We start from the raw sequence: 13,997 nt of genomic DNA, 5'->3' as shown, positions 1-13,997 counted from the left end.
GTCCCATTAGCCAGCATCAGGCCTATATCCTTCTAAACCCTTCCTATTCATATACCCATCCAGATGTCTCCGGGGTCATAAATGAATCCACTCAATGCATTTACTGACAAGCTAAGGATATGGTGAAGGCAGATAGTATGTATTCATTGAAATACAAACAATTATAACTCTTTCAGGCAATAATCTTTAGAATATGGTACACAAATAATTTGCGACATTAAACACAGTAAGTAGAGAGATCTTGGGAGGAATAAGTGGCTTGTGACCTTCGTTCCTAGTGTTCTCTCCTACTCAATTTTCCCGCATGTCTCGCGTATTGTAAACTCACTGACGGAGATTATCAGCATTACTCAGCTATTCTAATAATATGTTATCATGCAACTAGCAGCATGGGTAATGGCAAACTGGATGGGCTTTAGTGCTTTTTTATTCTCCAAACTGTCCAGCAATTCCTATATGTAGTGATTTGGTCATATAAACCTCAAATCTTGCTGAAAAGAGAGACATGTTGCTAAAGGTTTTCATCTTGCACTCATCAGGACAAATACAAGAATGCCAAATTTCAAACAATCACAACAGTTTAAACTATGAGAGAAAAAGGTGCTATTTGTTTGGCAAGTTGACTGAATGCTTTCTCCAAGCTCTGAGGTAATTCAAGTAAGGTATGGCCTTGAACATATTCCTTTTGAATGCAGAGATTGGGTCCCTGTGTCTTAACATGTGTCACTTTCAACAAGTGTAACTGTGCCATTTTAGTACAAATGAATATCCTAAGTTAGCATAGCCATTACAAGGTGACATGGTGGCTCAGTGGTTAGCACTGCTGCCTTTCAGTGCCAGGACCCGGGTTCAATTCCACCCTTGGGTCACTGTCTGAGTGGAGTTTGCACTTTCTCCCCATGTCTGCGTGGGTTTCATCCCACAGTCCCAAGATGTGCAGAGTGGGTGGATCGGCATTGCTAAATTGCCTGTAGTGTCCAGGGATGTTGAGATTAGGCAGATTAGACATGGGGAAGTGCCAGGGTAGGAGATTGAGTCAGGGTGGGATGGTCTTCAGAGGGTCTGTTTGGACTTGTTGGGCTGAATGGCCTGTTTCTACACTGTAGGAATTCTATGATTCTATTAGCACAATCAGCATTGATCAATGAGTACTTGGGCTTTGAAAGCATAAATCAGTTGAGGGCAGACTGCAATCTGCCTCACAAGTATATCTTTTGCAATATGTCTCGCCTTTGATAAAAAATGTCCTATGTTCTAAAAGAAAATGGCATGGAATAACGAGGACAGTACAGTTGTTTTGGAGAAAAGTGCAAAACACAATAGTGAGGAGTCACGTCCAAACCAAAGGAGACGAACAGCATATCTGCATATTGTAAGCTTGTTCCAATGATGGTGGTTGAAACAACTCCATGAAGGCTGGTATCCCATCACCAAATCACCCTTTATTTATACGTACAGAGCATATGACACTGATCCAGCTAGCTCAGAGCCAGCTCCTGGAGTGAGCAGAACCTCTGAAGCTTCTGTTTATGTGTGTCAGCCAGGGCTCCCTGATTGGACCAGGTTAACAGCCACAATCAGGGAACACATGCACTATGAGATCCACCTGGCTGACCTTGCTCCAATCACTACATTGGTCATTCCGAAAAATAATTTCTCTCTTTCTTTTTCTATTTTGGTTTCCTTTGGTGGTTTTGCCTGCTTGAGGAAAGTCATTTTGCAGTGATGAGATGACCAGCACAAAATACACAGCGTGGAGCTAGTGGGAAGAATTGAATGTCTTCCTCCATGGCAAATTTGGGGAAAAATAAGGACATGGTAAATCGGTCAGGAGGGTAGTGGTTGGTGACCGCAGTACATACATGAGCACTTCTATGAGCCTGTACTGTGTTAGTGCTTGGGATGAGGCCCGTGTTTGGTAAGAAAAGGAAGACCATCTAGGAATGCCCAATAACGGGCCTCTGCCCCGATGCCATGACATTCATCAAGGGACAAATAGGTGACCTGCCATGAGTGGAACATATACAGCAAACCTTGCTGACTTCCAGGTAGGGCAGGGTCCTTCACTCAGTGCCCGGTGAAGGATGCCAGCATTGGGAAGGGTGAAGGAATTGGTTGTCAGCCAACTGTCACCGCTACCCACACCTCCCCCCTCCAAATGCCCCACTCTCCCATCACCCACCCATTCTGGGGTCCATCTATGATCCTTTGGCCTTGGGCAGATGTAGTACTGACAGCAGGAACTGTCTCCCCAGTAGGACTGCTGAGCAGTGAGGTGTTGCCAATCCGTGACAGCGTCTCCACTTGTGTGGCCCTCATTCCCAGGGAAGACTTGCCTTGCCCAGTTGGCATTTAAGTCAGCGACCCTTCCCAAAAACAAAATATGGAGAGTGGAGGTGTCCAGTTGGCAGATGAGACCCAATCCCCACAATGTTATCACATCATTAAATTCTGTAAGGTGTGTTTTTGGCCATGCTTTAGATCTGTTCATTGTTCCTACTGGGCATTCCATGGATGTCCATCAATGTTTATACAGGCTATGAATAGGAATTGAAGTCATTTAATGAGGCTTCTGTTAGGTAAATCTGTTAAGCTGGTGTTTCCAGATGGAACTACAAAAGTAAGCTGACTAGCTTTCCTTATCTATATTCTATTTGCTATTTTGAGATGATTAATGAGCACACCACATCTCTTTGTCCCCTTGTACACTTCCACCAAATACCATGACTAGAAAGTATTTCCCTCAGCTTCCACTGCCCTTGAAGTAACACAGTACAGATGGGAAAGGCCATTCAGCTCAGATGCCAACAGGCACCGATGTTCACCCACATCCCAGAGAGAAATGCAACCAAATATTATACATCAGCAGGCAAGAAAGGGTGAATCCTCCTACACAAACTGCAATTCAAGTTAAAATAAAGCACATGTCAGAGATCTTTCAAATCACAAATGGTTCAGACAGGCAAAAGACAGAGTGTTTCCGCTGTTGGAGAATTCAAAACTCGGGACCATAAGCACAACACCGTCAATGCTAATTCCCAATCAGGAAGCTAGAGTGGTCAGAATATGGAACTTGTGACCTCAGGAAGTGATTGAGATAAATAATGAAAGTGCTTTCAAAAGTAAACTACAACAATTGAAAGAGAACAGAAAAATCAAAAGGCAGGCTGCGCAGAGATGCCAAAACAAGAAGAGACTTGTGTAGAGTATAAACAACAGATCTTTTGGATCTGAATATCCAGTTTCACTGCTCTACATAACCTCAAAGAGTCATGATTTTTCATTGAAAAAAAGAAGCTTATTCTCCCTCTTTTAATAATTTATTGGCCTTCTTTTTGTCTCAGTACTAGCTGGAAAGCTGGTACGAGTTTCACCTTGGCCATTCGGGGCATTCCCAGCCCCAATGTTCAGCCAGTCCTATCAGGGACCCTCCTCCCTATGATGCCAGTCAATCTGCAAGGCCTGGCAGCTCGTTAGCCCCCAGCAGCGCCACTCAGAGGCTGTGGCCTCAGCAGGGACTGCACCTAGTTGAGAGAAGCAGCGATGGGCACTGTTCCTTTTTAGGTTGGGTTTAGGAGACACTGGGTCCAGTCAGACAAGCCCTAGCAAGAGGTGGGATGGTGTTCTGACAAGTGGGAGGCAATAATTGGGAGCAGGGGTTGTAGCAATATTCCCACTTGGACCACCCCAAACAGCACCCCCTACCCACTGGACGAATGCCAAGGTGAGAGGATGGTAGCAAGCATGCCAGACCCAGCTGCCCCTCACCATTTTCAAGCTTCCAACCACCTTTCTCCACCCCATCTCTTAACCTCCTACGTACAGGCTCCTTTAAAATTCAGCATGCCACATGCAAACGTAGAGACAGTAAGGTGGCATTCTCTTGTATGGGATGCTAACCTGTGCTAGGTCAAACTGCCCCAGACTGTACAAAGGGGTGCTTTATGCCATAAGGCTGCTTTCTTCCACACCCCTCTGCCAGGAGTCCACTCAGCCAAAACTGGGAATTCACTGCTTCCAGCAAATGAAAAGTGCATTCCCAAAATGCAGACAAAATGAACACATAATACAACAGGAAAGAGATGTGAATTAAACTTCTTGAACATACTGTATATGAAGATCAAAAACCTTGGTCCAGTGCAGTTTTGTTTTATAAAAACAAGATAGCTCAGATTTTCAGCATCTGGGTTAACAAGGTGTAGAGCTAGATGAACGCAGCAGACAAGTAGCATCAAAGAAGCAGGAGGAGGCAGCAGCGGCGGCTGCTTGGCCTGTTGTGTCCATCCGGCTCTACACCTTGTTATCTCAGATTCTCCAGCATCGGTAGTTCCTACCATCTGCTCTAGGAGCATGACAGGGTTGAATGACACAGCAACATTGCTGAAGGCAGAAACAGGTGAAATTTAATACAAAAGTTTAAAAAAATCCTATGCTCCACCAACGCTGCCAGACCTATTGAGTGTTTGCAGTATTTCTTTATAGTTATATTTTGCTGTTCTGGGATTTATACCAGAGCCACTAAAGACACTTGCACGTACAGGTTTAGTTTCACTTACCCTTCCTGCCATATTGGAGAAATCAGCACCTGTAGTGAGGCTTCCAAAAGAATCCACCAATCCAATGGGCATGGTTGGATTGGGGCCCCACGGACTACCACCTGAAATTGAGCAAGAAACTTCAACAATCATCAAGAAAGAGCAAACACAGATCCCTAACGTCACCAAGAGTTCACATAGCATTCCTGCCAACTTGCCAAAACCGACTCAAAGAAATGACAGCATTGTGGATTAGACACTGTAAGGGCTGAGAATAATCAGGGGATAGGGATAGAAAAATCACCAACAGCAGCAGGTGCGTGCTCCCTCAGGCTGTGCCACATTGAAGCCTAAAGAAGAAAAATTAAAACCAACTAAGGCATACATGTTTTCTTACTGGCTACCCAAACCAGGACCATCGCATTAACAGCCTGACAAATGTAGGCAAGGAAACAGAGGTTTCATTGCAATGGGTTGCTGTCACCAAAGTCAAAGGAGGTCTGGTGTGAAGAGTCTGTGAAACTCTCTTCTCCACAGAGGCGTGGATGCAGGGTCATTGAACATTTTTAAGGCAGAGGTAGATGGATTTGAGTAACAACAGAGTTACAACAAGCAGTAATCAGGTGTTAGCAAGAAAGTGAAATTGAGACTACAAACAGATTAGCCAAGATCTTACTGAATGGTGGAGGAGGCTCACAATAGCTAACTGGGCTACTCATGCTCCTAATTTATATGCTTGTAAGTGGGAACCATTACTTCACCTTCGTGGCTGGAAGCAGGTGGATCTCATTGGCCATGAGATCCTTGACTGGGGTTGCAAACCTGAGCCAATCAGGGAACCCTGGCTGACAGATATAAACAGGGGATTCAGAATCACCTCACTTCAGGGATGGGCTCCGAGATGGCAAGCCACAGCTCATATACTGTGCACTTGTAGGTAAAGGGTGACTTGGTAACAGGATACTGGCCTCTGTGCAGTTATTTCACTTATGTATAGGAGTAATGACCTAAGCTGATGTAGGGTTTAATGAAACGCTGCTCAAAGTTAAGCAGACATAAGCGCAGGGTTAACAGTTTCCCCGGAGGTACGTGCACAACCGATTTAGTTCATGGTGTGATATTCCCACTTTAGACTCAGAAAGCTGTAGCTTCAAGCTCTCGGGTGTAGAACAAAGTCCTAGGTGCTACATTGATAGTATGTTGCATTGTTGGAGCACAAAAGTAATACAAGTGCTACATTGTTCAAGCACAAAACTGTATGAGTGCTACATTGTTAGAGTACACAACTGATATGAACTGATGTACAATACTGATATCAAGTGGCACTGTTGCCAGTTTTCATCCTTTATTTAAGACTGAGGCTTAAGATTCAACCTACTCCAATTCATGTGAAAAATTCTCATGTATGACCAACCAACATTTTGCATAATAACTACCTGGATTCATGCCACTCTTTAACTTACCAAATCATCTCAAAGCATTTTGAAGAGGCACTGACATTGTTAAGATGTTGGTAAATAGCCATAGTCTTTTCCCCAGGGCAGGAGTGTCTAAAAGTAGAGGGCATAAGTTTAAGTCGTTGGGGGGGGGGGGGGGGGGGGGGTGGTGGGGGGGTGCAGTGGTGGTAGGATTTAGAAGGAAACTGACGAGCAACCTTTTCACATATAGGGTAGTGTGCATATGGGACGACCTGCCAGAGGAAGTGGTAGAGGCAAGTATAATTGCAGCATTTAAAAGACATTTGGACAGGGACATTGATAGGAAATATTCAGAGGGATATGGGTGAAATGCAGGCAAATGGAAGTAGTCTAGTTTGGGAAACCTGGTTGGCACAGATGATTTGGACCAAAAGGGGCTGTTTCAGTGCTCATGACTGTGGGTGCTGGGGAAAGGCACATCGAAAGAGATAAGATTTGAGGCAGTTTAGGTGAAGGAGACTCAAACATCAACTCCCAGGTAAGCAAGGTTCCAGCAGAATGTGTAGCACTGGGGGACAGGGAATAATGTAAAAGATGATTAGGCACAAAAGGACCTGTAATGGAATATATGACTGGAGAAGACTCTGACATCAGGAAAGTTACTGTCATGGAATTCAATCCCAGCTGCAAAGGTGAATGAAAAGGTCAATTATATTAGAGTCCATGAAGTAGGCAAGCTTGACAAAGGAGTGATAGCATGCTCCGTAGTCTCTCGCAATGTTCTGAGTGACTTTGACCACAGTTATCTTAATTCAGTCAGGAGAGAATCCTTGCTGCACTGGTACAGTTTAACCTTCATCTTGCAGAATGGGCAGCAAACAAATTTAAACTCAATAACCTGAACTGGGCAGAAATAAAACACTCATAATCCGTGAGTCCCTTTGAGAGTGTGGCATTTCAATCAATGTGCTTATGGTTGGCGCATTGTCTCTGCCAATTATGGGCATCAGCAGCACTGAGCGACTTTCCTGAAGTCAAGTGGAGCCAACGGAAAGATAGAACTCAAGTAAGATGCCAAAAACAGAAAAGGCTCTCGAAACATGAAAGCAAAATGGCAGGCCAAATAAAGACTGCAGCGTCAGACTGCAGAGTGCCCAGCAGCTTTCCTTAAGATTTATAATTATATCAGCAAGATGTTGATGAGAAAGTTATTTTATGGAAATTTGAACCTGTCCGTGACCTAGTGATGGCATCATTAGTAATTCACATTCTTAGATACTGTTCTAGGGACATGGTTCAAATATGGCAGATGTCAAAACTAAATTCAATATTAAAAAATCTAGAATAGAGCCAAGCTGGCCAAATGGTGACTATATGGATGACACTGTTTAACCAAAATGGATTGATGTAAAAACGCACCTAGCTCATTAATGCTCTTCAGGGAATTAAATTTGCTGTCCTTGGTCTGGCTACAGATGACTCTAAACCCACAGCAATCTGGCTGACTGCAAACTGCCCTCTGGACAATTAAGGATGTGCAATAAATACTGGCCTGGCCACACTCTGTGAATGAATTAAAAGTGAAAGGTTTGAATGGACGAGAGATGGCCTCACTGAGGAATGAAGAATCATAACTCTCAGCTGGATGGTCGCCAGGGAGGGTGTGTGAAGATCTTTCGGATTTGATTAATGTGTACTTTGTTGAAAATTGGCACAGTCCAGAAGTTAAGCATCAGGCCCCTCTAACCACAACTCCTCCCCCAACACACAGACACACACACACACACACACTCTCTTCTTCCAAAAGCCCCTGGAGAACCATAAGTTACTTGAGTCAAGCAAACTTTATGGTACCTGGTGCAGGTGGGTATCCTCCTGGGGCTGGTGGGTATCCTCCTGGGGCTGGTGGGTATCCTCCTGGGGCTGGCGGGTACCCTCCTGGGGCTGGCGGGTACCCTCCTGGGGCTGGCGGATATCCTGGGTAACTCATCCTTTAAACCCGAGAAGGAAAACAAATTCAAATCTGAAAAAAAAAGGTCAACTTGGCAATGCAACAACAACTGTCTCAAAAGGAAAAGGTGAAATAACTTGGATTTATACAGCATCTGTCCTAAACTGTCTGGACATCCCACAGCAGTACAGCTAATGAATGAGATTAAAACCAAAAGAACTGTGGATGCTGTAAATCAGGAACTAAAACAAAGTTGCTGGAAAAGCCCAGCAGGTCTGGCAGCATTGGTGAAGGAGAAAACAGAGTTAACGTTTCAGGGCCGGTGACCTTTCTTCAGAATGAAGGATATTTACTGTTTTGATGTAGGAAATAAACCAGGTTTTGGGGGTTACTATTCTATAGATGTTAGCAGCTCAGTTAACTGAATGGCTGTGTTGCAATGCTGAATGGGCCAATAGGGTGGGTTCAATTCCCACACCGTCATCATGAATGTTCTTCCTTCTTCAACTCTCCCCTCACCTGTAGCATGGTGACCCTCAAATTAAACCACCTGCAGGTGCTTCTTCTATGAGGGAGTGGGGCTGTGGTGAAGATTTCTTCTATGTTAATGACATTATATAAATGCAAGTGTTGCTGTCAAATTGATCACAAGGCACTCTGCTAAAGTAGCAGAGAATGAAACTTGATTAATATCTTTGGATAGCTACATATCACGCACTGAATAAAAAAAATTGCTGTAACCAAAATTGGTCCTTCAGAATCAAGATCTTTGCCCATTTTATCCAGCTGAATGGCCAATCGATTCAATTCACTTCACCAGGCAACGTGGTCAGATCAGATCTGGGATCGGAGCTGATCAAGTTGGACAAGAGTGCGTTGGAACAAAAGGCAATCTATGGTCCATAGAAATCCTTGTCACATAGAATCATAGAATCCTTAGTGTGGAAGCAGGCCATTCAGCCCATTGAGTCCACAATGGCCCTCTGAAGAGGATTTCACACAGAACCACCCCCCTCCCTCTCCCTATAACCCTGCATTCCCCATGGCTAACCCACCTAGCATGCAAATTCCTGGATGCTATAGGCAATTTAGCAGGGCCAATCCACCCTAATCTGCACACCTTTGAACTGTGGGAGGAAACTAGAGCACCCGGAGATAATCCACACAGATACAGGGAGAATGTGCAAATTCTACACAGACCCCAAAAGGCTGAAATCAAATCCGGATCCCTGATGCTGAGAGGCAGCAGCGTTATCCACTGAACCACCATACCGCCCCACATGCCTGGATCACAGCCTGAATTCTTTATCAACCAATAGCCTTACAAGTGGAAACTTGGTGATGAGCCAAAGCTCCAGATTTTCCCACAAAGCAGAAGTGGGTGAAGGAATTGGAGATTGATTAAATATGAGACCATAAATGCTGAGACAACTGTTTGTTTGTGCAAGGAAGATTTCTTCAATGTGCAACTGTGCAATAGCTTAAACAAATACGAGTGACAAACATTAAGATAATAACACATTTGCAAGAGTGTAAAGGACAGATCTGAGATGTGTAAACACACAACATCGGTATTGGCTGGACTTCACTAGTATGTGGGAACGTAGCCACAAACTTGGGGATAAGGCTGTCGAGGAAGAAGCAGGTTGTTTAGAAACGCATCTCTTTCTTGCACATACCTGCTGTCTCATGAAGTGGCCATTGTAGATTACTATTAGTTCAACTTGCACCTCAGTTTATGAGCTTCGGCGCTGGATCCATACACAGCCATTTTACTCAATGATACGATTGGGGTCTAGCCTAGAGGGATGGGAAAAAGTCTTGCTAACCGTTGACTTTCAAGAGTCTTGCTTTGAAGTGGCTTTAGCAAAACTCAATCCCACTTCTACGGTTGTGGAAGAAAGTCATACATTTATAGAACATAGAACATTACAGCACAGTACAGGCCCTTTGGTCCTCGATGTTGTGCCGACCTGTCATACCGATCTCAAGCCCATCTAACTTACACTATTCCATGTATGTCCATATGCTTGTCCAATGATGACTTAAATGTACCTAAAGTTGGCGAATCTACTACCGTTGCAGGCAAAGCGTTCCATTCCCTTACTACTCTCTGAGTAAAGAAACTACCTCTGACATCTGTCTTATATCTTTCACCCCTCAATTTAAAGCTATGCCCCCTCGTGCTCGCCGTCACCATCCTAGGAAAAAGGCTCTCCCTATCCACCCTATCTAACCCTCTGATTATTTTATATGTTTCAATTAAATCACCTCTCAACCTTCTTCTCTCTAATGAAAACAGCCTCAAGTCCCTCAGCCTTTCTTATACAGTGCCTTTTATGACTTCATGATGTCCTAAGGTGATTCATAGGCAGATTACACTTTTAAAGGTATGGAACTATTCATCCAGTTCATGACGTTGTTATCTCAGACTCCAGCATTGGTAGTTTCTAGTATCTCTTATACTTCTGAAGTGTGGTCACTGTTTGTGATGCAGCAAGTGTCATGACCAAGACGCACACAGTAAGAAACTGCGATGAGATAACAAACTGACAATTTAGGTGTTTGTGCAGGACTAGACCCTTAAGACAAATTGGCATCAAAATGCCAATCTGTAGTTCAAGAAAGCTGCACCCCCTCCAAATACCCAGGAATCTCCTGATGCTCAGTCCCTAATCCTTATCAAATACACTGTTTATTCTATTGGAAACAACGTTTAATCTATCTAACAATGCACCTTAAACAGCTATTACTATCTTAATGCCACTTTGTCTCAAGAAGATTTAGTCCTGTATGAACAGCAATGATTACCAGATCATTATCACAATGCTATATGCAACATCTTGCTGCGTGCAGGTTGGTATCATACTGGTCAGGCCTCAAATGTACAGGTGCATGCAAAATGTGTTACAACATCCTGAAGCTGCAAAAGGTGCTATATAAATTCAAGTATTTCTTCCTTACCTATTGATAAAACTTCAATCTAGCTTCATTTAGTCACCTCAGGCAGAACACTTGAACAGCCAGCAGTGAGTGCAAGGCTTCCGCACTTAACAAATTGGACTTGACTTGAATCAAACTTGAGTTAATCCACATGTGCTGCTTAATAACAGCGTCTGTGCCAAAGGCAGCTTGTTGCCATGGCAAACCACGGAAAGGTCAAGAAAGGTTAATACAGTGGGCCTCTCAGAATTATATGACAAGTACAATTTTGTCACCATGTTTATCAGATCATAATGTAATCACTGTTCCCACTAATAATGACCAATAATGGTTACTGATTCGTCACCAATCTAACCGACTGGTTAGGCTTTGGGACACACTGGCCAATAGCATGATGGAAACATATTTAAAAAGTAGATTGAAGGGGGTGAAAAACAGCAAAGTTTGGGGAGTTGGAAGAACTCCACCACTCTTTGAAAAAGCTGTCGTAGACTCAATGGGCTGAATGGTCTCTTTCTGCTCTGTACAATCATCTAAGTGAAAATTTCTCTCAATTTTGATTATTCACACCATGAGGCTGCAAAAGAACACAAATAGCTGGAGAAACTCAACAGGTCTGGCAGTATCTGTGGAGACAGAAACAGTCAGTGTTTGAATCCGATGACCCTTCTTCAGAACTCTCAGTTCTCGGTCTTATTTTTAGCATGTTAATTCCTTATGTGGTGGTGAAATCGTAAAAAGTCCTAAACTGGGGCCTTTAGAAAGAAAAACTCACTAAATTCTGACACAACTCACTGCAAATTGAGTAATGCTGCAACCTTCTCGAGCTAGGGAGTATTTGGAGGACAGCAAAATAAACTGCATGAATTAATTCCTCCAAGGAGCTGTGTGCATGTCTGAGACAAGAAAGGGAATGAAGTGGTGAGAAAGATACAGACAGATGCAGAGAGGGATACAGACAGACACAGAGAAACAATGCAAAAGCATTGAGACATTGGAGAGAGGCATGAATGAACAGAGAGTCAGTAGAGGATGGAAACGGAACAGGAGAGAGAGGGAGACAGAGGAGTTGGAACGTGGAAGTGTGTGTGTGTCAGTGGGAAGGCATTGGGAGGAGATCGAGAGAGAGTGAAGGGGAGTGGGACAAAGTGAGTAGGAGTGGGACGCTGGGCAAGGAAAGAGTGAAAGCACAAACGGTGGATTAGAGATTGAGGAAATGAGAGGGAGAATGTAGAATTGGGGAGACGTGTGGGTGGTGGAGATCTCTATGGAATTAGGCAGGAGGCTCAAAGGTTGATGTGGGGAGCATGAAGAGAAAATAAATGTTTGTGTGCATGAGAGAGGGAAAAGGAGCGAGAAGGACAGATGTATACACCAAGCAACAGAGGAGCAGGAAGGCTGATGTTTTGGGCTTAGACCCTTCTTCAGAAATGGGGGAGAGGAAGGGGGTTCTGAAATAAATAGGGAGGCAGTGGGATGTGGACAGAAGGAGGATAGAGGAGAAGATAGGCAGAGAGGAGACAGACAGGCCAAAGAGGCAGGGATGGAGCCAGTAAAGGTGAGTGTAGGTGGGGAGGTAGGGAGGAGATAGGTCAGTCCAGGGAGGATGGACAGGTCAAGGGGGCGGAATGAGGTTAGTAGGTAGGAGCTGGAGGTTGGGCTTGAGGTGGGAGGAAGGACAGGTTAGGGAGGCGGGGATGAGCTGGGCTAGTTTTGAGATGCGGTAGGGGGACGGGATACTTTGAAGCTTGTGATGTCCGGATCCAACACATCATCCTCCAACACTTCCACCATCTGCAATCTGACAGCCCCCGACCAAAGATATTTTTCCCTCCCCACCCTTATCTGCCTTCTGGAGGGACCACTCTCTGTGACTCCCTTGTCCGCTCCACACTCCCCTACAGCCCCACCACACCTGGCACTTTTCCCTGCAACTGCAGGAAGTGCGACACCTGCCCCCACACCTCCCCCCTCACCCCTATCCCAGGCACCATGACGACTTTCCACATCAAGCAGATGCACATCTGCCAATGTGGCACACTGCATCAGCTGTACCTGTTGTGGCCTCCTCTACAATCGGGGAAGCCAAGCAGAAGCTTGGGGACCGCTTTGCAGAACACCTATGCTCGGTTCGCAATAAACAACTGGACCTCCCAGTCGCAAACCATTTTAACTCCCCCTCCCATTCCACAGACGACATGTCCATCATGGGTCTCCTGCAGTGCCACAATGATGCCACCCAAAGGTTGCAGGAACAGCAACTCATATTCCGCTTGGGAACCCTGCAGCCCAATGGTGTCAATGTGGACTTCACAAGCTTCAAAATTTCCCCTTCCCCTACTTCATCCCAAAATCAGCCCAGCTCATCCCCGCCTCCCTACCTGTTTTTCCTCACACCTATCCCATCCTCCCACCTCAAGCCAAACCTCCATTTCCTACCTACTAACCTCATCCCGCCCCCTTGGCCTGTCCGTCCTCCCTGGACTGACCTACCCCCTCCCCACCTACTCTCACCTTTACTGGCTCCATCCCTGCCTCTTTGATTGGTCTGTCTCCTCTCCACCTGTCTTCTCCTCTACCCACCTCCCTATTTATTTCAGAACTGCCTTCCCCTCCCCCATTTCTGAAGGACGGTCTAGGCCCGTAAGGTCAGCTCTCCTGGTCCTACGATGTCGTTCGGCCTATTGTGTTCATCCATCTCCACACCTTGTTACCTCAGATTCTCCAGCATCTGCAGTTCCTAGTAAATCTTAAGTATTTTGTTACTAGTGAGTTTTGAGAAGATTTTAGCTCAGGTTGAGGTTCTGGATGTGAGTTTGCTCGCTGAGCTGGAAGATTAGTTTTCAGATGTTTCGTCACCATTCTAGGTAACATCATCAGTGAGCCTCCGACGAAGCGCTGGTGTTATGTCCTGCTTTCTATTTATCTGGTTAGCTTTCCTTGGGTTGGTGATGTCATTTCCTGTTCTTTTTCTCAGGGGATGGTAGATTGGCTCCATATCAATGTGTTTGTTGATGGAGTTCCGGTTGGAATGCCATGCTTCTAGGAATTCTCGTGCGTGTCTCTGTTTGGCTTGTCCTAGGATGGATGTGTTGTCCCAATCAAAGTGGTGTCCTTCCTCATCTGTATGTAAGGATTCGAGTGATAGTG

At 44.8% G+C, this 13,997-nt stretch overlaps 1 protein-coding gene across 8 annotated transcripts in view; it reads right to left on the bottom strand.

Moving 5' to 3' along the window:
• Window positions 1-13,997, bottom strand: part of LOC125467516 (annexin A4-like) — a 75,608-nt gene that overhangs the window by 38,263 nt on the left and 23,348 nt on the right. For 2 of the 8 annotated variants that reach the window (XM_059640230.1, XM_059640229.1), the window contains 2 exons: window positions 7,808-7,976; window positions 4,557-4,657 (listed from right to left, as the gene is read on the bottom strand). The exons of 2 other annotated variants lie outside the window; for them this stretch is intronic. In XM_059640230.1, the coding sequence (XP_059496213.1) occupies window positions 4,557-4,657; window positions 7,808-7,943 (237 nt within the window). In that variant the 5' untranslated portion in view covers window positions 7,944-7,976. Of the gene's footprint in view, window positions 1-4,556; window positions 4,658-7,807; window positions 7,977-9,583; window positions 9,705-13,997 lie in introns of those variants that run through there. 4 more of the 8 variants (XM_059640231.1, XM_059640232.1, XM_059640234.1 and 1 more) reach the window with 3 other exon arrangements.

The sequence above is a fragment of the Stegostoma tigrinum genome, chromosome 37 (assembly GCF_030684315.1).
Source record: "Stegostoma tigrinum isolate sSteTig4 chromosome 37, sSteTig4.hap1, whole genome shotgun sequence".
NCBI lineage: Eukaryota > Metazoa > Chordata > Chondrichthyes > Orectolobiformes > Stegostomatidae > Stegostoma > Stegostoma tigrinum.
This window is presented reverse-complemented; position numbering and strand designations above follow the sequence as displayed.